Consider the following 22,694-nt stretch of genomic DNA (forward strand, 5'->3'; position numbering starts at 1 on the left):
TCTAGGAATGTGTTTCCTGATGAATGTCACAGGAACAGAGCACATCTTGGAGTCCTCTGCATGGAAAGACTCAAGGGATCTGATCTCCCTGGAGCAGCACAGCTGCCTACAGCTGCAGCACGTGTGTCTGGGATCAGAGGGGTTTGGGAAGCTGCTGGATGGAGTTGGCTGAAGCATCCTGAGCTCAGTGACCTCCCTCATTGCCTGCCTTTGACTTTGGGGTCACCAAGCACACAGCTCTCAACATCTGTCTGATTGTGGGGCTCTCCAAGCACACAACTCCCAGTCCCAGCCTCTCTTTGGGGCTCTCCAAGCACACAACTCCCAATCCCAACCTCTCTTTGGGGCTCTCCAAGCACACAGCTCCTAATCCCAACCTCTCTTTGGGGCTCTCCAAGCACACAGCTCCTAATCCCAACCTCTCTTTGGGGCTCTCCAAGCACACAACTCCCAGTTCCAACCTCTCTTTGGGGTCTCCAAGCACACAACTCCCAATCCCAACCTCTCTTTGGGGCTCCCCAAGCACAGAACTACCAACTCCAACCCCAGACCCCAGCTGGCTTTGCAACCCCCAAGCTCTTCATGCAAAGGGGACTTGGTTTTCAGAGCCCTTCAAAGTTTTTCTCCTGCCTCGAGCTTTCCCCAAGCCAGCAGAGCTTGAGCTCAGCTCTTTAATCATTTGATCAACTGCAGGGGGAAGATTAAATTGAAAATGGCAGGGTTCCTCCAGCAGAAGGTGGGTGGCCAGCAAGGACATCCACTGGAAGCATTAACCACCTTGCCAGCTCAGCTCTAACTCAAACCTGTCAGTGGAAATGCAAGCCAGGGGTTGGCCTAATGGAGGTGAGGAGTTTAATGAGTCCTCAAGAAAGGAGGGAAAAAAAAGACCCAAACAGCTTCAGTTTTTGGCTGGGAGTCTGTTAAAAGGAGCTGCAGCTGCAGCTCTGGGTGGTGCTGGAGATCCATCACAGCTCTGGAGCACCATGGGCAGCCCCAGAAGAGAAAGAGCAATAAAAGCCTTCAGCACTCAGGGTGTGTGCTACAGGCTGGAAAGGGTCCAGAGGAGAAGGTCCTCAGAGTACAGGTCAATAACTGGCAAGATGTGAGCCTGCAGTGTGCCCAGGTGGCCAAGAAGGCCACAGGCAGCCTGGCCTGGAGCAGCAATGGTGTGGGCAGCAGGAGCAGGGCAGGGTTCTGCAGTTAGAGCTTCTCTGCTGGCGGAGCCTGGTTGCCTGGGGCTGTGAGTGTGGCCATCCCTGCACCCTTTAGCCTCAATGATTTGAGATACTTTGCTGAAGGGAGGTCTGCCAGGGGTCCCTCCACGACCTTTTAAGCCCAACTGAGCTCTAGAGGTCTTTGTCTCCAGCTGCATGGCTCCAACACTGTGCCTTGGGAGAGCAAGTGGCCAGAAAGGAGACACCAAGAGAGTTAAAAAGTGAGGGAAGAGAGGGGGAAAAGAAGTGATCCCAGAGAATGTGACCTTCAGGAGCTGCAAGGCAGGAGGCAGAAACTCTGAGTGCATCTGAACAGCAGCCTGGCCTGCGGCAGTAATGCAGAGGGCAGCAGGAGCAGGGCAGGGATTGTGCCCCTGGGCTGGGCACTGGGGAGGCCACAGCTTGAGAGCTGGGCTCAGGGTTGGGCTCCTGACTGCCAGAAGGACTTTGAGGGCTGGAGCAGGGCCAGAGAAGGGCAAGGAAGGTGGGGAAGGGTCTGGAGAAGAGGGCTGGGGAGGAGCAGCTGAGGGAGGTGTGGGTGTTGAGCCTGGAGCAGAGGAGGCTGAGGGGAGACCTTCTGGCTCTCTCCACATCCCTTAGCGGAGGCTGGAGCCAGGTTGGACTCCTCTGCCAAGGCACAAGGGACAGGACAAGAGGAAATGGCCTCAGGTTGCCATGGGGAGGTTCAGGTTGGCCATGAGGAACAATTTCTTCCCCTTGAGGGCTGCCCAAGCCTGGCCCAGGCTGCCCAGGGCAGTGTTGGAGTCTCCATCCCTGGAGGGGTTTCGATGTGGTGCTGAGGGCCATGGGTTGGTGGTGCCCTGGCAGTGCTGGGTGAGCTCAAAGGTCTGTCCCAACCTGAATGCTTCTCTAATTCTACAGCAGAGGATTTTCCCTCCCTGGGGACAGCTGTGGCTGCTCTGTGTCAGCATGCAGCCAGCCAGGGCCTCCTCCTGGCACTCACCTTGCTTTCAAAGATGATTTCGATGAAGAGGAGCAGCAGCTCTGTGAGGAAGATCACCAGAAGGACCCAGAAGAACTGGAAAGAGAAAGGGGAGGATTAGCCCTGCCCCAAGCCAGGCTGTGCCCTCTGCCAGTGCTGGACCCCAGCACGGGCCACCTGGAGCTGCTCCCAAACATCTGGAGATCCAGAGAGGTCAGTAGGAGCTCCCCAGGGAAGGTCTTGGCCCTAAAAGGGAGTAAGAGAGTGGGGAGGGGAGGAGAGGAAAGAGGAAGGAAAAGGGGAAGGGGAAGGGGAAGGGGAAGGGGAAGGGGAAGGGGAAGGGGAAGGGAAGGGAAGGGAAGGGAAGGGAAGGGAAGGGAAGGGAAGGGAAGGGAAGGGAAGGGAAGGGAAGGGAAGGGAAGGGAAGGGAAGGGAAGGGAAGGGAAGGGAAGGGAAGGGAAGAGGAGAGGAGAGGAGAGGAGAGGAGAGGAGAGGAGAGGAGAGGAGAGGAGAGGAGAGGAGAGGAGAGGAGAGGAGAGGAGAGGAGAGGAGAGGAGAGGAGAGGAGAGGAGAGGAGAGGAGAGGAGAGGAGAGGAGAGGAGAGGAGAGGAGAGGAGAGGAGAGGAGAGGAGAGGAGAGGAGAGGAGAGGAGAGGAGAGGAGAGGAGAGGAGGGGGAGGGGAGAGGAGAGGAGAGGAGAGGGGAAGGGGAAGGGAAAGAGAGGAAAGGGGAAGGGAAGGAGAGAAACGGGAAGGAAGAGGAGGAAAGGGGAAGGAAGGAGAAAGCAAAGATAGGAGAAGAAAGAAGGGAAGGGAAGGGAAGGGAAGGGAAGGGAAGGGAAGGGAAGGGAAGGGAAGGGAAGGGAAGGGAAGGGAAGGGAAGGGAAGGGAAGGGAAGGGAAGGGAAGGGAAGGGAAGGGAAGGGAAGGGAAGGGAAGGGAAGGGAAGGGAAGGGAAGGGAAGGGAAGGGAAGGGAAGGGAAGGGAAGGTGGGTGAGATGGAAGCAGATGGATGAAGTGGGGAGCAAATGTCATCTCTGGGTGGATAAAGGCTTGCAGCATCCCTCTGTGCTGGGATGCTGGCACATGGCTGAAGATCAGTGTTTGCAAGCTGGGCAGCCAGCAGAGCTCATCCATCTCCAGAGCACAGGCAGCAGCTCCTGCCTCTGCCAGGATTGATTGTGGCAGCAAACTCACGCTGGAAATCAATGTCCTGACAGAGCAGCTTCAGCTCCACGGCTGGAGAACCCTTTCAGGGAAGAATTTGCTTCTGCTCTCCAGCCTAAACCTGCCCTGGCACAGTGTCAGCCCATTTCCTCTTGTCCTGTTGTTTGTTCCTTGGGAAAAGAGACCAACAGCAGCCTGGCTCCAGCCTCCTCTCAGGGAGCTGCAGAGAGCCAGAAGGTCTCCCCTCAGCCTCCCTCTCCCCAGCTCCCTCAGCTGCTCCTCCCCAGCCCTCTCCTCCAGACCCTTCCCCAGCTTCATTGCCCTGCCCTGGACCTTCTCCAGCCCTCTCATTGTCCTTCTTGGAGTGAGGAGCCCCCCAACCGAACCCAGCAATGGAGCTGTGGCCTCCCCAGTGCCATGAGGGGGGACACACAGTCTGGGGACACCTGCAGAGGGAACCACTTGTTCCCTGCTGACAGCTGGCACCAGCCTGAAGGTGCAGCCACCTGGCACACGTGGGTGTTGATGGATAGAGCTCTCATTCCATCTGGGAGGCCATTAAATCATCCCCTGAGCAAGCAGCCACCACCTCCTCCTGTCCTCAAGAGCAGCCTTGGAGGAGCTCCACGGCTTCAAGTCAGCACAGAAGCACAAAGCCAGGGTGGGTTTGCCCCAGAAGCCTGATGGCTTTTAGAGCACCACCACCTTCCCAGCAACTCTCTGGGGCATCCTCCCACTCACTGTGGACCTTCCCCAGGCTTGGTTTCCTGCTGACAGGCAGCCATGAAGGCCTTCTCCTGAAAAACCCTCCCCAAAGTGGTTATTCCCCCGTGGAAGCAGCTCTCAATTTGGCTGCTTTGAAGCCCAAACAACAGCCCAGAGCCTGTCAGGAGCTGTCTCCTCCACAGGTAAAATGAGGACAGCAAAGCCCAGCTGAAGAGATGGGGTGTTTTTTTTTGCACAGCATCTTCAGGTTTGGCTCCACAGCAAAATTCCTCTGCCCAGGAGACAGCTCACAAAGCCTCTGCCCAGGACACTCTTCTGTTCCTTCACCCACTTGATTCCTTGGGGGGGATGGAAAGTTCCCTTCCCTGCCCATCAGCCCAGGCCTATCAAAGCAAGCTTGCTGATGGGACCAAGCTGGGAGGAGTGGTGACCTCCAGCAGGCTGTGCTGGCAGCCACTGAGCCCTGGGCAGGCTGAGAGCTGGGGGAGAGGAACCTCATGGAGGGCAAGCAGGGTAAGGGCAGGGTCCTGCCCCTGGGGAGCAACAACTTCCTGCAGCAGCACAGGGGAGGGGAAGCTGCTGGGAAGCAGCTCCAGGAGAAGGAGCTGGGAGGGCTGGGGGACAAGAAGGTGCCCAGGAGCCAGCAGTGTGCCCTGGGGGCCAAGAAGGATCCAGTGGTGTCCTGGGGGGCATGGAGAAGAGTGTGGGCAGCAGGGTGAGGGAGGTTCTCCTGCCCCTCTGCTCTGTCCTGATGAGATCACATCTGCAGTCCTGTTTCAAGCTCTGGGCTCCCCACTTGCAGAGGGACAGGGAATTGCTGGGGAGAGTCCAGGGCAGGCTGGGAAGCTGCTGAGGGGCCTGGAGCAGCTCTGGCAGCAGCAAAGGCTGAGAGCCCTGGGGCTGAGAGCCTGCAGAAGAGCAGCCCCAGAGGGCAGCTGAGCAATGCTCAGCAAGAGCTGAAGGAGCTGTGGGGGGCAAGAGGCTGGAGCCAGGCTCTGCTGAGTGGTGCCCAGGGCCAGGCCAAGGGGCAAGGGGCACAAAGTGGCAGCCAGGAGGTTCTGTTTGCCCCTGAGGAGAAAGTTGTTTGGTGTGAGGGTGCTGGAGGCCTGGAGCAGGCTGCCCAGAGAGGTTATGGAGTCTGCTGGTGTGGAGAGCTTCCAACCCCCCCTGGGCAAGCTGCACCTGTGGGTGCCAGAGGACATTTTTAACTCTCACTGGATGGTTCTGAACACAGAAGAAACCTAAGGGGAAGCTGCTGCTTGCTGAAACTTTCAGCTCCTCTGACTTCCAAGTGATTTCAGCAGCTGCTGTGGGGTATGGAGTTCCTTGGTGATGTGGCTGAGGGACACCTGAGCCATTGACACAGAGGCTTCCACATCGTTTGTTGCCCTTTCCTCCACCCCCAGCTGCTTGAAGCAGCTCAGACCTCAAACTGCTCCTTCACAGGAGCACAGAATGGTAGAGGCTGGAAGGGATCTCTGGAGGTCCAACCCCCACCCCCTGCCAGAGCAGGATCACCTTGAGAAGGTCACCCAGGAACACATCCAGGTGGGTTTGGAATCTCCCCAGAGATGAAGCCTCCACCCCCTCCCTGGGCAGCCTGCTCCAGAGCTCCCACCCTTTAAACCAAGGAAGTTCCCCCCCCTGTTTAGAGGACTCCTGTGTTGTTTGATTGCTTTCATTCAGGGCCCTCAAACCTTCCAATCACTGCAGCAAGCTGAGTCTCTTCAAGGGGGGGAAATTCATCCTGCCAGGAGGAGGACAATTCTCCATCCACACAATAGCTCAGTGATTGCCAACCATCCCCCAGCAGTCCCTCTCCAAACCCAACCTCTCCAACCACTTCCAGCCTCTAATCTCTCTGCTTACTCCTGCAATCAGGGGCTGGAGAGGCAAGGGAAAGGCACAGCTCAACCACAGATTGGGAAGTCACATCCTGAGGCAGTCTGGAGAGGGAAAACACAAAAGAGGGCAATAAAAGACGTGGTGAAGGTTGGTGGTGGTGGCTCAGTGGAGTTTGCTCCTCACATCTTGCTGCTGATGCTAGCTGGGTTTGGCTCTGCTCTGCTCACACCTCACCTCCAATCCTGCCTCCAGCTCTGGGGTCCCCAGCAGGAGAAGGACACAGAGCTGTGGAGTGAGGCCAGAGGAGGCCACAAAGATGCTCCAAGGTCTGGAGCAGCTCTGCTGTGAACACAGGCTGAGAGAGCTGGGGCTGTGCAGCCTACAGAGGAGAAGGCTCCAGGGGGACCTCAGAGCTGCTGCCAGGAGCTGAAGGGATCCTGCAGGAAGGCTGCAGAGAGACTTTTGCTGAGGGGGTCTAGAGCCAGGCCAAGGGCCAAGGTGAGGCAGAGCAGGGTTAGAGTGGAGCTGAGGAAGAAGCTCTTCAGTGTGAGGGTGGTGAGAGTCTGGCCCAGGCTGCCCAGGGATGCTGTGGCTGCCTTCTGCCTGGAGGTGTTCAAGGCCAGGCTGGATGAGGCCTTGAGCAGCTGAGTGTGGTTGAGAGCTGTCCCTGCCCATGGCAGGGAGTTGGAACTGGCTGAGCTTTAATGTCCCCTCCAACCCTCCAAGCCCATTCTGTGAATCTGTGAAGCTGGAACAGCAAATCAAGAAACCATCACATCACATCATCACACCACATCACATCACAGCACCACATCATCACATCATCATATCATATCATCACATCACATCATCACATCACATCACACCACATCATCACACCACACCATCACATCTCATCACAGATCTCCTGTTCCCTCTTTAACTCCACCAGCACTTTGTCACAGAACCATGCTGAGGCTGGAAGAGACCTTGGGGATCACCCAGTCCAAGCACTCACCCAGACAGAGCTCACAATCCACCACTGCTGCTGAGCCACTGACCCTGAGCCACCTCCCTCAGCAACCTCCTGCCTGGGGGTGTTGGAGGCCAGGCTGGATGAGGTTTGGGCAACCTGATCTAATGAGAGCTGTCCCTGCCCATGGTGGGGAGGTTGCAGCAGATGATCTCTGAGCTCCCTCCCAGCCTGAGCCATGCTGGGATTCTATGATATCTCAGCACACAGAATCATAGAATGGTTTGGGGTGGAAGAGACCTTTCAGGTCATCAAGTCCAGATTTAACCCAGCACTGCCAGGGCACCCCCAACCCATGGCCCTCAGCAGCACCACAGGGCTTTGAGACCCCTCCAGGGCTGGGGACTCCACCACTGCCCTGGGAAGTCTGGGCCAGGCCTGGACAATCCTCCAAGGGAAGAAATTGCTCCTCCTGTCACAGAATCACAGAGTAAATCCTGCTGGGGAGAGACTTCCAGGATCACAGCAGAGCCATCCCCTTGCTTGGGGCTCCCATTGTGGGGATGACTTCCTCAGACGTTCCTTGCTTTATTGCAGGTGGCAGGCATGAAGCTGCTGGTGCCCACGGGGAGCAGGAGGCAGCCCAAGGGGGCACTGTTTGTGTTTCATGCCCTTTGCAGCACTGATTGGGCAGACAGCCCTTGTGAAATGCTCTTAATGAGCTCCAAAGGCTCTGTCGCCCTTGGGCTGCCCCGGGGCTGAGCTTTCCTCCCCTCTGATGTGTCAATTCTCCACTCCCAAACGGGGCTCTGGGTGTGGGAGCAGAGGATTAGCTGTGATCCAGGAGCCTGAGCACAGACAGGGAGATGCCATCAGACAGCTGGAGCACTAAGCCCTCCTTGGAGTGAAGCTGGAGAGGATGAGCAGAGCCTGAAAAGCAGCAGACAAAGGGAGGAGGAGATGAAGGCTTCTCCACAAGCAGCACAGCTCCAGCTTAGGCTGAGACTGGAGAGGAACACTGAGCCTGGGATGGGCAAGGGAAGTCCTCTCCCCCTCCTGCCAGTGAGGCTCTGGAGTCCTCAGGAGGACAAGTGAGCTGCAGGGCCTGGGGTGCCTGCAGCAGAGGCAGCACCTTGCCTGGAGCTGGGCACAGCTCCCAGAAGCACCCAGGCAAAGCCCCAGCAGAGGCTGGGAGGGAATTCCCTGTGGAGCACAGCTCTGCTGGGGCTGGCTGGGGGCAGAGAGCTGCTGGCTGCTGGCCTGCAGCAGGAGGGGGATGCTGGGTGTCCTGTCCCCAGCCTGGCAGAGAGGAGCTGGAGCCCTCAGCACAGACAGGGACCTGCTGGAGCAGGGCCAGAGGAGGCCACAGCAATGCTGGCAGGGCTGGAAGGGCTCTGCTGGGAGGCCAGGCTGGGAGAGTTGGCTTTGGGCAGCCTGGAGAGGAGAAGGCTCCAGGGAGACCTTCTGCTGGCCTTGCAGTGCTTCAGGGGCTGAGCAGAAAGCTGGGGACAGAGCTTTGAGCAGGGCCTTAGGAACAGGCCAAGGGGGGATGGTTTGAAGTGCAAGAGGGAGCTTGAGAGTGGAGAGAAGGCAGAAATGTTTGACCCTGAGGGTGGGGAGAGCCTGGCCCAGGCTGCCAGGGAGGTGAGGGCTGCCCCATGCCTGGCACCATCCCAGCTCAGGCTTGATGGGACTCTGGGAGCAGCCTGCTGTAGTTGGGGATGTCCCTGCTGGCTGCAGGGGCTTGGACTGGAGGAGCTTTGAAAGGTTCCTTCCAAGCCAAAGCAGTCTGGGGTCCCATGATGCTGTGAGCTGGCAGCCATGTGGATGCCAGAGGCTGGCAGCAGAGGCTTGGGAAAGCCTGGGGGGAAGGCAGGGCCACCCTGGCTGCCCCCCAGCAGCAAGCTGTAGCTTCATTACCAGGAGTGTTGGAGCACCTCAGAGCTTTAAAGGTCCCTGCCCAGCCCTGAAGCAGGCTGACCAGAGAGGCTGAGGAGTCTCCTTCTCTGGCAGGGGGGTTGGAACTGGAGGATCCTTCAGGCCCCTTCCAAGCCAACCCCTTCTGGGGGTCTCTGCCGGGTGGCACCGACGCAGAGCCGTGGAGGGGCAGAGAGCATTTCTGCCTCTCCTGCAGCAGAAGCCAGGAGGAGCTCACTGCTGTGCTGCTCTGGGCTCTGCAGCCCCTGGCACTGCAAATCCTGGCTGATTATCCCAGCCAACCAGCTCCAGTGAGCCCTGGCTGCTGGAGTGGTGGATGTGAAGACACCAATCAGCCCAGAGCAGAGGGAGGTGGAGGTGTTAAGCAAAGCCTTTGCATGCAAGGCACGAGCTGCCACTGGCAGGGAAGCTCTGTGCACCAGCATGGATTATTCATCCAAAAGCTCTTTCTCCACCGAGGCAGCATCAAGAGGCAGCCACAGGGACAGCAGAGCTGTCACAGAGCTCAGTGATGGAGCTCGCCCGTGGGTGAGGGTGGTGGAAGAGCTCTGACCTCCACCTGAATGGAGGGAACGGCTTAGGATGGCCTGGAATTGCCCCAGGGGAGGTTTGAGGTTAGATATTAGGGGGGGAAAAGGCTTCCTGAAAGGGTTGGAAGGCTGAGAGAGTTGGGGCTGCTCAGCCTGGAGAAGAGAAGTCTCCAGGGAGACCTCAGAGCAGCCTTCCAGTACCTGAAGGGGCCCTGCAAGAAAGTGAGGAAGGGACTTCTGACAAGGGCTGGGAGTGAGAGGATGAGGGGGAAGGGATTGAAGCTTGAGGAGGGCAGATTGAGACTGGAGATGAGGAAGAAATCCTTCCCAGTGAGAGTGAGGAGGCACAGGAACAGGCTGCCCAGGGAGGCTGTGGCTGCCTCCTCCCTGGAGCTGTTCAGGGCCAGGCTGGATGAGGCCTTGAGCAAGCTGGGCTGGGGGGAGGTGGATGGAACTGGATGATCTTGAAGGTCCCTTCCAACCACCAGGGGGTCAAGAGAAGCTCAGCTTTGTTTCTCCACCCTCAGAAATTGCTCTTCCCACCTAGCTTTGAGCAACCTGGGCTGGAGACTCCTTGGGACACATCCATTTTCCTCCTTCAGATCACCCATGGGATCAGAGGAGGTTAGGGGTTGGAAGGGACTCCTGGAGACCCTCCAGTCCCAGCCCCCTGCCAGAGCAGGAGCAGAGAATCCAGCACAGGGCACACAGGAACACATCCAGACAGGGCTGCAAAGGCTCCAGGGAAGGAGACTCCACAACCTCTCCGAGGAAGGAGACTCCACCACCTCCCCAGAGGAGACCACAACCTCTTCAGGGAAGGATACTCCACCACCTCCCCAGGGAAGGAGACTCCACAGCCTCTGCAGGGAAGGAGACTCCACCACCTCCCCAGGGAAGGAGACTCCACAGCCTCTGCAGGGAAGGAGATTCCACAGCCTCCCCAGAGGAGACTCCACAACCTCTCCGAGGAAGGAGACTCCACCACCTCCCCAGAGGAGACCACAACCTCTTCAGGGAAGGATACTCCACCACCTCCCCAGGGAAGGAGACTCCACAGCCTCTGCAGGGAAGGAGACTCCACCACCTCTCCAGGGAAGGAGATTCCACAGCCTCCCCAGAGGAGACTCCACAACCTCCCCAGGGAAGGAGATTCCACAGCCTCCCCAGAGGAGACTCCACAACCTCTCCAAGGAAGGATACTCCACCACCTCCCCAGGGAAGGAGACTCCACAACCTCCCCAGAGGAGACTCCACAACCTCTCCAAGGAAGGAGACTCCACAGCCTCTCCAGGGAAGGAGACTCCACAATCTCCCCAGAGGAGACTCCACCACCTCTGCAGGAAGGAGACTGCAGAAGCCCTGCAGAGGGCCCCAGGGCAGCCTGGGGAGGGCCCAGCTCCATCCTTACCATCTTCAGCAGCGTGCGGTTGTCCCTCAGGCTCCCGACCATGCCCACGAAGGAGACTCCAAACATGGTGGAGCCCAGCAGGAGGAGGATGATGGCTGGAGCCAGGAAGATCCCTTCCAAGGTTTTGTGCTTTTGCCTCTCCACCTCAGCATAGATCCCAATGCAGAGGATCACCAGGCCCAGGACCTGCAAGGGAAGCACAGGATGGGACCAGAGGCAGCGGTGGGAGGGGAAAGCAAACCCCAGAGAGGTGGAGGTGGGAGCTGTTCCATCCAGCCAAGCAAAGCTCCCACCACAGGGTGAGCTTTAAGGTCCCTTCCAGACCAAACCAGATGGTGAGAGCAGCCAGGCAGAGAGGGACCTGGGGGTAGTGGTTGGCAGCAGCTGAACAGGAGCCAGCAGTGTGCCCAGGTGGCCAAGAGGGCCAATGGCATCCTGGCCTGCATCAGGAACAGTGTGGCCAGCAGGAGCAGGGAGGTCATTGTGCCCTGTGCTCAGCACTGGTTAGGCCACACCTTGAGTACTGTGTCCAGTTCTGGGCTATTCAGTTCAAGAAGGTCTCCCCTGAGCCTCCTCCTCTCCAGGCTAAGCAACCCCAGCTCCCTCAGCCTCTCCTCACAGGGCTGTGCTCCAGACCCCTCCCCAGCCTTGTGCCCCCGACCCCTCCCCAGCCTTGTGCCCCAGCCCCCTCCCCAGCCTCGTGCCCTTCTCTGGACACCTTCCAGTGTCTCAATGTCCTTCTTGAACTGAGGAGCCCAGAGCTGGACACAGGACATTGGTAAAGGCTTTCAGGAGCATTGAGTCCAATCCTTAGCTCAACATGGACCAGTCCTTGATTAAGTCTTGTCCCCAGGCACTATTGTCTGCCCAGCTCTTACACACCTCCAGGGATGGGGACTCCCCCACCTCCCTGGGCATCCTGGGCCAGGGCCTGAGAACCCTTCCTGGGGAAAAAACTCTTCTACATATCCAACCAGAACCTCCCCTGGGGCAGCTTGAAGCCATTTCCTCTTATCATAGAATGGGTTGGGTTGGAAGGGAGCTCAAAGCTTAGCCAGCTCCAACCCCCTGCCATGGGCAGGGACACCTTACACCACAGCAGGTTGCTCACAGCCACATCCAGCCTGGCCTTGAACAGCTCCAGGCAGGAGACATCCACAGCCTCCCTGGGCAACCTGTGCCAGTCTCTCCCCACCCTCACTGCAAAGAATTTCTTCCTCATCTCCAGTCTCAGTCTCCCCTCTCCCAGCTCAAAGCCATTGTCTCTCATCCTGGCACTCCCAGCCCTTGTCCAAAGTCCCTCCCCAGCTCCCCTGCAGCCCCTGCAGGTACTGCAAAGGCTGCTCTGAGGTCTTCTTGGAGCTTTCTCTTTCTCCAGGCTGAACAGCCCCAACTCTCTCAGCCTGTCCTCACAGGAGAGCTTCTCCAGCCCTCTGAGGATCTTGGTTGCCTCCTCTGGAGCCTCCCCAGCAGCTCCAGGTCCTTCTTGTGCTGGGGCCCCAGAGCTGGAGGCAGTGCTGCAGGTGGGGGCTGAGCAGAGCAGAGCAGAGGGGCAGAATCCCCTCCCTGTGCTGCTGCTCTCCCTGCTCTGGCTGCAGCTCAGCACTCAGCTGGCTCTGGGCTGCCAGGGCCCAGTGCTGGCTCCTGGGGAGTTTGTCACCAGCTGACACCCCCAAGGCCTTCTCCTGCAGGCTGCCCTCAAGCAGTGTGCTGTCACTTGAACAGACCAACAGCAACCTGGCTCCAGCCTTCTCTCAGGGGGCTGCAGAGAGCCAGAAGGTCTCTCCCCTCAGCTTCCTTTTCTGCAGGCTCAAACACCCCCAGCTCCCTCAGCTGCTCCTCCCCAGCCCTCTTCTCCAGACCCTTCCCCACCTTTGTTGTCCTTCTCTGGCCCTGCTCCAGCACTTCAGGGACTGGCAAGCAAAGCTGCAGCCCACTTGCTCCTTTTAGTCCCAGTTTCATCTTAATCCTTTGTTCTGAGCCCCAGGTTGGTGATGGGGGGGGGGGGGAGGTTTGATTTGATGTTTGTCTCTTAGAGGCTGTCCCAGGATTGCCACTTGGCTCTGGAGGTGGGGGGGCAAGCATTAATGCACCCCAGGCTGCTCTTCCCTGGGCTAATCAGAGCCACTCTCCCCCTTTTAATTAATCCATCTGTGATGAGAGTGAGGAAAGAGAGCAGAGGGAGTGCAGAGAGCAAAAGCAGGAGGAGGGGGTTCAAGGGCTGGATGCTTGAGGAGCTGAGGAGGCAGCATGCATGGGATGGGCTTCACCTGCTGGCAAGCAAGGAGGGATTGCAGGGTGGGCAAAAGCTTTTGAAGAGCTAAAAAGGATTCTTGAAAAGATTGAAGGGAAAAGAAAACCAACAACCAACAAATTCTCCCAGGGCTGAGAAGTATCCTTGGGAAGTTGGAAGGATGTGGTGTGGGTGAGGCTGCTGCAGAGCAGGCCCAGACCTTCCTCCCAGCATCACCATGGGGCTGGGAGAACCCCAAGTGGTTTAGAGGAGGGGGGAACACAGCACCTGGCATGGGGAAAAGGTGACTGAGATGGGGAAAAGGAAGTGCAGAGAGGAGATGGAAGTGCAGGGAGGAGATGGAAATGCAGAGAGGAGATGGAAATGCAGAGAGGAGATGGAAGTGCAGAGAGGAGATGGAAATGCAGGGAGGAGATGGAAATGAAGGGAGGAGATGGAAATGCAGGGAGGAGATGGAAGTGCAGAGAGGAGATGGAAATGCAGGGAGGAGATGGAAATGCAGGGAGGAGATGGAAATGCAGGGAGGAGATGGAAGTGCAGAGAGGAGATGGAAATGCAGAGAGGAGATGGAAATGCAGAGAGGAGATGGAAATGCAGAGAGGAGATGGAAATGCAGAGAGGAGATGGAAGTGCAGGGAGGAGATGGAAGTGCAGGGAGGAGATGGAAGTGCAGGGAGGAGATGGAAATGCAGAGAGGAGATGGAAATGCAGAGAGGAGATGGAAGTGCAGGGAGGAGATGGAAGTGCAGGGAGGAGATGAAAGTGTAGGGAGGAGATGGAAGTGCAGAGAGGAGATGGAAATGCAGGGAGGAGATGGAAGTGCAGAGAGGAGATGGAAATGCAGGGAGGAGATGGAAGTGCAGAGAGGAGATGGAAATGCAAGGAGGAGATGAAAGTGCAGAGAGGAGATGGAAATGCAGGGAGGAGATGGAAATGCAGGGAGATCTGCTAAGGATTTGCCAAGGTCCTGCAGCTGGGTCAGGACAATCCCAAGCACTAATCCAGGCTGGGTGGAGAATGGCTGCAGAGCAGCCCTGGGGAGAAGGACTCAAAGCTGGCACCGAGTGCTGCCAGCCCCAGCCTGGCCTGGGCTGATCCCCAGCAGTGGGGGCAGCAGGGGCAGGGAGGGGATTCTGCCTCTCTGCTGTGCTCTGCTCAGACCTCCCCTGCAGTGCTGGGACAGCCCTGGAGCCCTCAGCACAGACAGGGACCTGGTGGAGAGGGCCAGAGGAGGCCACAGCAATGCTGGCAGGGCTGGAAGGGCTCTGCTGGGAGGCCAGGCTGGGAGAGTTGGGGTTGTTCAACCTGAAGAGGAGAGGGCTCCAGGGAGAGCTTCTGGTGCCATTTCAGTACCTGAAGGGGCTCTAGGAGAGCTGGGGAGGGACTCTGAGCAACCTGGGCTGGTGGGAGGTGTCCCTGCCCATGGCAGGGGACTGGAACTGGATGAGCTTCAAGGTCCCTTCCAGCCCAAACCGTTCTATGACTGTGTGATTAGTGCTGCAGGCTGGACCCCAGCCCATCTCTGCACCTCATCTCCACCCAATTTGTTGTGCTAATCACAGCAGATGAAGGCACAAGGAAGCACCTTGTAAAGCATCACACACCTCGAGGAAGGGGAGGGAGGTGCTGGCACATCTCCCAGCACAGGCAGATTGCAAAGGAAGACTTGCTGGGAGATAATGAGCTTTGGAAGGACAAGGAGTGATGCTGGCAGAGGGATCTGAGTGGGAAAGCTGGTCAGAAAGATCAGCATGCCCTAAGAAGTGCTGTGTCTGGGGATGACTGTGGGATTGGAGTATTCAGGTCACTGCCAGCACCTGTGGAGCACCATAAAGTGGGGAAGAAGCAGGGATTGAAGAGTCTCCCAGCATGGCTCAGCTTGGAAGGGAGCTCAGAGATCATCTGCTGCAGACTCCCCACAATGGGCAGGGACAGCTCTCAGCCACACTCAGCTGCTCCAAGCCTCATCCAGCCTGGCCTCCAACACCCCCAGGCAGGAGGCAGCCACAGCCTCCCTGGGCAGCCTGGGCCAGGCTCTCACCACCCTCACACTGAAGAACTTCTTCCTCAGCTCCACTCTAACCCTGCTCTGCCTCAGCTTCAAACCATTCCCCCTTGGCCTGGCTCTAGACCCCCTCAGCAAAAGTCTCTCTGCAGCCTTCCTGCAGGATCCCTTCAGCTCCTGGCAGGCAGCTCTGAGGTCCCCCTGGAGCCTTCTCCAGGCTGCACAGCCCCAGCTCCCTCAGCCTGTGCTCACAGCAGAGCTGCCCCAGCCCTTGGAGCATCTTTGTGGCCTCCTCTGGCCTCACTCCACAGCTCTGTGTCCTTCTCCTGCTGGGGACCCCAGAGCTGGAGGCAGGATTGGAGGTGAGGTGTGAGCAGAGCAGAGCCCAGGGGCAGAATCCCCTCTGCTGCCCTGCTGCCCACCCTGCTCTGGCTGCAGCCCAGCACACAGCTGCCTTGGGGCTGCAGGAGGGCACTGCTGGCTCCTGGGGAGCTGCTCAGCACCCAGCACCCCCAAGGCTCTTTCTTCAGGGCTGCTCTCAACCCACTCTGCCCCCAGCCTGGAGCTGTGCCTGGGGCTGGCCTGAGCCAGCTGCAGGACCTTGCACTTTTCCATCAGAGCCTGGATCAGCTCATCCCCCTTTGGCCAGAGATGAGGAGGAAGAGTTTGCCAGCCCCTTGCCAGACCCAGCTGCCTGGGTTCCCATCTCTGCTTCCTCCTGGAGGAGTTTTTTTCTGTTGCCCTCTGAATTGACTCAGCTGTGTCTGGATGTATTCCAGATAGACATTCAGGATTCCTGGCATCACAGCCCTTCCACCACCCACCCCTGATGCCATGGGGAGCCTCCTAATGAAGTTTGCTGGTACCTCCTCTGTACTTACTCATTAATTACTCAGTGATCACCTTAATAGCAGTGCAAGCACCAAAAGAGGCAACAAGCATCATTACAACTGCTCTGCAAGAGCTCTGGGGAGGAGAAGCCAATCTGTGCCTAATCAGCCTGTGCCTAACCAGCCTGTGCTTAACCAGCCTGTGCTTAACCAGCCTGTGCCTACCCAGCCTGTGCCTAACCAACCTCTGCTGAACCTCTAAGCAGTCACAGAATCATGAAATTTTCTTGGTTGCAAAAGACCTCTGAGACCTTTGAGCCCAACCATCAACCCCAACCCCACTAAACCCCAAAGAGATCCCAGCTCCCAGGAGGTCAGGGGGTGGAAGGGACCTCCAAAGATCTCCCAGCCCAAGCCCCCTGCCAGAGCAGGAGCAGAGAACCCAGCCCAGGGCACACAGGAACACATCCAGACAGGGCTGCAAAGGCTCCACACAAGGAGACTCCACAACCTCTCTGGGCAGCCTGCTCCAGGCCTCTGGCAGCCTCCCAGGGCAGAAGTTCCTCCTCCTGCTGAGCTGCAACCTCCTGGGCTGCACTTTCCATCCCTTGCCCCTTGGCCTGTGCCAGGCTGCAGCTGAGCAGAGCCTGTCCCCTCCCTCCTGCCCCCCAGCCCTCAGCTCTTGAGAGACATTGATCAGATCCCTCTCAGCCTTCTCCTCTCCACACTCAGCACCCCCAGGGCTCTCAGCCTCTCCTCCCCAGGCACTGCTGCAGTCCCTTCAGCAGCCTTGCAGCCCTCCCTTGGACTCTCTCCAGCAGCTCCCTGTCCCTGCTCAACTGGGGAGCCCAGAGCTGGCTGCAATGTTCCAGGTGTGACCTCAGCAGGGCAGAGCAGAGGGGGAGGAGAAGCTCCCTGGCCCTGCTGGCCACACTCCTCTGAATGCCCCCAGGACCCCCTTGGCCTTCTTGGCCCCCAGGGCACATTGCTGTGCCCTGCAGCCCTTGCTGCCCAGCAGCACTGCCAGCTCCTTCTCCTTGGGGCTGCTCTCCAGCAGATCCCCTCCCAGCCTGTGCTGCTGCAGCTTCTTCCTCCTGCCCAGCTGCAGGGCTCTGCTCTCCTCCTTGTTGAACCTTCACCCACAGATCCCCCATGGGCCTTGAGCAGCCTGGGCTGGGGGGAGGTGTCCCTGCCCATGGCAGGGGGTTGGAACTGGATGGCCTTCCAGGTCCCTTCCAACCCAACCCACAGGGGCACAGATCTGGTGTCACCTCCACTCCAGACCCACAGGACCCAAGTGACAGCAGTGGTGGCACAAACCCATGGGGACAGCAGCACAACCTGGAAGGCTACCCAGAGCCCAGCAGCAGATGTGGCTCATCCAGGGTGAAGGACACTAAAGGCTGAGTCAATGCTGGCCAAGCCAAGGCAAGGCTGCAAGTTCTCCTTATTTGGGAACACCAAACCCTCATCCTGATGGTGGCTTCAAGCCCACACAGACCCTGGCAGCTGGGGGAGGTGGCAGAGCACTGGTGTGGGGAGGAGCAGAAGGAAAGGCCAGCAGCTCCTTCTCCACCCAAGCTGACCAGGGCAAGAAAGGTGTGGAAGGGTCTGGAGAGCAGGGCTGGGGAGGGGCAGCTTTAGGCTGGAGATGAGGAAGAAATTCTTGAGAGGGAGGGTGAGGAGACCCTGGAACAGGTTGTTCAAGGAGGCTGTGGATGTCTCACTCCAGCAGGTGCTCAAGGCCAGGCTGGATGAGGCCTTGAGCAAGCTGGGCTGGGGGGAGGTGTCCCTGCCCATGGCAGGGGGTTGGAGCTGGAGGATCTTTGAGGTCCCTTCCAGCCCAAACCATTCTGTCATTGTCTGATTGATCTGAATCCTCTCTCAGGAACATGTCCAAAGCCTTCAATGCAAGGGAGAAGCTCCTGACCAAGGAGGGGCTCCTGCACAGTGAGCATCTCTTCCTGCACAACTGGGGTCTCCTCTTGCACAATGGGGGGCTCCTCTTGCACAAGGAGAGTCTCCTCCTGCACAGCTGGCATCTCCTGCACAAGGAGGGTCTCTTCCTGCACAATTGGGGTCTCCTGCACAAGGAGGTCTCCTCCTGCACAGCTGGGGTCTCCTGCACAAGGAGGTCTCCTCCTGCGCAGCTGGGGTCTCCTGCACAAGGAGGGTCTCCTCCTGCACAATTGGGGTCTCCTGCACAAGGAGGTCTCCTCCTGCACAGCTGGGGTCTCCTGCACAAGGAGGGTCTCTTCCTGCACAATTGGGGTCTCCTGCACAAGGAGGTCTCCTCCTGCACAGCTGGGGTCTCCTGCACAAGGAGGTCTCCTCCTGCACAGCTGGGGTCTCCTGCACAAGGAGGGTCTCCTCCTGCACAAGGAGGGTCTCCTCCTGCACAGTTGGGGGTCTCCTGCACAAGGAGGGTCTCCTCCTGCACAGCTGGGGTCTCCTGCATAAGGAGGGTCTCCTCCTGCACAGTTGGGGGTCTTCTCTTGCACAACTGGGGTCTCCTCCTGCACAGCTGGGGTCTTCTCCTGCACAGCTAGGGGTCTCCTGCACAAGGAGGTCTCCTCCTGCACAATTGGGGTCTCCTCCTGCACAATTGGGGGTCTCCTGCACAAGGAGGGTGTCCTGCACAAGGAGGGTCTCCTCCTGCACAGTTGGGGTCTCCTCCTGGACAGCTGGGGTCTCCTCCTGCACAATTGGGGTCTCCTGCACAAGGAGGGCCACCTCCTGCACAACTGGGGTCTCCTCCTGCACAACTGGGGGGTCTTTCCTGAGTGCCTTTGGCCAGGGAGAAAGCCAGAGCCAGCCCCTGGCTAATGAGGCCCCGCAGGGCTCCTCAGCGCCGAGCAATTAACACAGCAGCGATGTGCAAATGAGGCCAGAAGTAGGTCAGGCAGCTGGAAAGCTCTCAGGAGCAGAGCAATCCCTGTGGATCTGTGTGAGGAGCAGCCAGGGCTGAAGGCAGGCTGGGGCAGAGGGATTCAAAGGGTTGGTTTGGTGGGGGGAGTTAAATGTATTATTGTTATTATTTTACTCATTTCATTACATTTCCCCTTTGCAGCTCTCTGCCACTCACTGGGAAATACTTAGGACTCTTCTGCACCCCAGCAGTCAGTTTGCTGACAGCACCAAGCTGTGTGATGCAGCAGACAGCTGCAGGGAAGGGATCCATCCAGAGGGACCTGGACAGGCTGGAGGGAAGGGATCCATCCACAGGGAGCTGGACAGGCTGGAGGGAAGGGATCCATCCACAGGGACCTGGGCAGGCTGGAGGGAAGGGATCCATCCACAGGGACCTGGACAGGCTGGAAGGAAGGGATCCATCCACAGGGACCTGGACAGGCTGGAAGGAAGGGATCCATCCACAGGGACCTGAACAGGCTGCAGAGCTGGGCTCAGGACAACCTCAGGAGGTTCATCAAAACCAGATGCAAGGTCCTGCAGCTGGCTCAGGGCAATCCCAGGCACTGATACAGGCTGGGCAGGGACTGGCTGGAGAACAGCACTGAAGGTAAGGAGCTAGGGGTGTCCTGAGAGGAGCCCAACAGGAGCCAGCAGTCAGCACTTGCAGCCCAGAGAGCCAAGCAGAGCCTGGGCTGCAGCAAGAGAAGTGTGGCCAGCAGGGCCAGGGAGGGGATTCTGCCCCTCTGCTCCACTCTGCTGAGACCACAGCTGGAGCTCTGGGGCCAGCTCTGGAGCCTCTGTGCCAGGAAGGATCTGGAGGGGCTGGAAGGTGTCCAGAGAAGGGCCATGAGGAGGAGCAGAGGGCTGGAGCTGCTCTGCTGTGAGGACAGACTGAGGGAGTTGGGGTTGTGCAGTCTGGAGAGGAGGAGACTCTGAGGAGACCTAATTGTGGCCTTCCAGGATCTGCAGGGGGCTACAGGAAAGCTGGGGAGGGACTTGTGAGGGTGTCGGGGAGGGATAGGACTGGGGGAGATGGAGCAAAACTAGAAGTGGGGAGATTCAGAGTGGCTGAGAGGAAGAAGTTGTTCCCCAGGAGGGTGGTGAGAGCCTGGCACAGGTTGCCCAGGGAGGTGGTGGAAGCCTCCTGCCTGGAGGTGTTTGCAGCCAGGCTGGAGGTGGCTGTGAGCAACCTGCTGTGGTGTGAGGTGTCCCTGCCCATAGCAGGGGGGTTGGACCTGGCTGAGCCTTGAGGTCCCTTCCAACCCTGACAATTCTGTGGTTCTTGCTGGAGGAAGCTTCCAGGAGCCCTCAGAAGATTCCAGGAGTCAACAAGCACCTGGCAGTGTGGTTGTGCTGCTGCACCCCAGCCTTGAGCTACCTTTGCTAAACATCCAGATTAATCAGGAGCAAAGCCTCCATCTCCTCCTCCCCCCTCCCTGCAGCTGCCCCAAGGTGTTTTCAGGGGTGGGAACCTCCAGCTGAGCAGAGCTCAGCTCCTGAGTGAAACCAAACCCATGGGGAAAGGTCTTCCAGCAGCTTCATGTACAAAGCAAAGCTACTGCACAATCCTTACCCAGGCCCTCAAACCCCACGAATGGGTGAAGAACTCTGGATTCTTTTAGTCTCATTGAGCAGCAGGAAGGTCCTGGACACTCTGTGGGAGACGTTTGGAGGCCACCAGCAGCCTGGCTTGGATTACCAGGAGCAGGGCAGGGATTGTGCCCCCGGGCTGGGCACTGGGGAGGCCACAGCTTGAGTGCTGGGCTCAGGGCTGGGCTCCTGACTGCCAGGAGGACTTTGAAGGCTGGAGCAGGGCAAGGAAGGTGGGGAAGGGTCTGGAGAGGAGCAGCTGAAGGAGCTGGGGAGAAGGAGGCTGAGGGGAGACCTTCTGGCTCTCTCCAGCTCCCTGAATGGAGGCTGGAGCCAGATTGGGGTTGATCTCTTCTGCCAAGGCACAAGGGACAGGACAAGAGGAAATGGCCTCAGGAGTCACCAGGGGAGTTTCAGGTTTGATATTAGAGGAAAATTCTTCACTGGAAAGGTTCTCAAAGCCTGGAACAAATTGCCCAGAGAGGTGGTTGAATGCCCACCCCTGGAGGTGTGTCAAGGCTGTGGTGCTGAGGGCCATGGCAGAGTCAGAGAGTGCTTGGAGTGGAGGATCTGAAAGGTCTTTACCAACCCAAACTACTCGATGAGAGGCTCAGAGTCTCCTCTCCCCTCAGAGCCTTCCTACCCAGCAGACCATGAGGAAATCAGAGATAATGAGCTAGAAGCCTCCTTGTTTTGTTGTTCTCCCTCATGCCCTGGGCTGGGCTCTCGTTTGGCACAGCGAGACACCAGCTCCTGCTGTCCCCAGCCCGTGGGGGCAGGCTGAGTCCTGCCAAAGAGCTCAGTCACGGAGAAAAACAAACAAATCAGGACAGCAAAAGCGTTTTTCAGGCTCTGCTTCTCACCTCCTCCCCCTCTCCCACCCCACCCTGGGGCGGCTCTGCTTCTCACCCCCTCCCCTTCTCCCACCCCACCCTGGGGCGGCTCTGCCGCGGCCCGGCCCCGGTGTGCCCACGGGGCAAGGAGGCTTCCTGGCACCCCCGCAGGAAACACCTGCAGGTACCTGCAGGGTTATGCAAGACTAACCCCAGGTTGCTGCCAGCTTCCCATCTCTTGCCTTTACACCCAGAGCCCGAAGGGATGGGGAATTTCGTGCTTCCCTCCCACCTTCCCCTGCTGGTTTCTCCCCGGTGCCAGGGCTGCCTCCCTCCACCTGTAGCTCAACAATCGCAAACTGCTTCAGAAGGAGGGGGTTTAAACCTCTCGAAAGGACCAGCCTGGCTACAACCCCCAGCCCCTCAATGTCTGCTCTCATGTCTTCACCCAGAGGGGCGGAGGGCACCCAGCTGTGGTGGTCAACCCACCCTCCTTAACTCCCCCTTCGTGCTCCACATGCCCCACATCCCAACCTGCAGCCCCAAGGGATTTGCAAGAGCATCTCCAGGGAAGGGTAACCCCCAAGGGAGCTGCTCTCAAAGCCACCAAAGCCTTCTGGTTTCACCCCCAAACTGCCCGGTTGGGTCTCGGGGAGCCCCAGGCGCCAGGAGCAGGCTGCGCTGCGAGGATTCGGGGGCTGGGAAGGGGAAGTGCGGACACTGCCGAGCGAAAGGCAGCCCAGGGCGGGGGGCAGGGAGAGGGGGGTGGGATGGTGGAGGGGAAACACCGGGCAGGACAGCAAAGCGAGGAGAGCACCTACCGAGAAGAGGGTGGCGTAGGCGGAGAGGGCGAATTTGATGCTGTAGTAATAGAGGAGGGAATTCCGGCACTCGGAGCCCGCAGCCATCCCTGGAGCTGCGCTGCGAGGGGGCTGGGGGCTGCCCGCCGGACCCTCCCCTCGCCAGCCGGCTTCTGCCCTCCTCCGCCGAGCCCAAAGAGCCTCCACATGCAGACAACAGAGGAGCCTTGAACTTCAGCTGCTGGCTCCCGCTTCCGCCTGGCAGGAGCGGAGAGCGGCGCAGGGGGAGGCGGCGGCGAGCGGCCGCGGTTAACCCTTTGCTGAGGTCGTGGCTTGGATCTGCTGCCAAGGCACCAGCAAAGCTCTCTGCATGTGGGGTTGCACCACCAATCCATCTGGGGCTGCTGCCAGGGCACCAGCAAAGCTCTCTTCATGTGGGGGTGCTCCACCAATCCATCTGGGTCTGCTGCCAGGGCACCAGCAAAGCTCTCTGCATGTGGGGTTGCTCCACCAATCCATCTGGATCTGGTGTCAGGGCACAAGCAAAGCTCTCTTTAAGTGAAGTTACATCACCAATCCATCTGGGTCTGCTGCCAGGGCACCAGCAAAGCTCTCTGCATGTGGGGTTGCACCACCAATCCATCTGAGTCTGCTGCCAGGGCACCAGCAAAGCTCTCTGCAAGTGGGGGTGCTCCACCAATCCATCTGGGTCTGCCACCAGGAGCACCAGGGAAGATCTCTCTGAG

At 58.6% G+C, this 22,694-nt stretch overlaps 1 protein-coding gene across 4 annotated transcripts in view; it reads right to left on the minus strand.

Annotated features, from left to right (window-relative positions):
- LOC137450259 (tetraspanin-15-like) overlaps window positions 1–22,195 on the minus strand; it is a 51,375-nt gene extending 29,180 nt beyond the window's left edge. For all 4 annotated transcript variants that reach the window (XM_068156610.1, XM_068156608.1, XM_068156609.1 and 1 more), the window contains exons 1-3: window positions 21,970–22,195; window positions 10,724–10,909; window positions 2,179–2,253 (exon numbers count right to left, since the gene is read on the minus strand). In XM_068156610.1, coding sequence (XP_068012711.1) covers window positions 2,179–2,253; window positions 10,724–10,909; window positions 21,970–22,056 — 348 coding nt within the window. In that variant the 5' untranslated portion in view covers window positions 22,057–22,195. The remainder of the gene's footprint in view (window positions 1–2,178; window positions 2,254–10,723; window positions 10,910–21,969) is intronic.
- Window positions 22,196–22,694: the final 499 nt, after the last annotated feature.

This window comes from Melanerpes formicivorus, unplaced genomic scaffold (genome assembly GCF_026170545.1).
Source record: "Melanerpes formicivorus ecotype bairdi unplaced genomic scaffold, bMelFor1.0.p_v2 SCAF_34, whole genome shotgun sequence".
Classification (NCBI taxonomy): domain Eukaryota; kingdom Metazoa; phylum Chordata; class Aves; order Piciformes; family Picidae; genus Melanerpes; species Melanerpes formicivorus.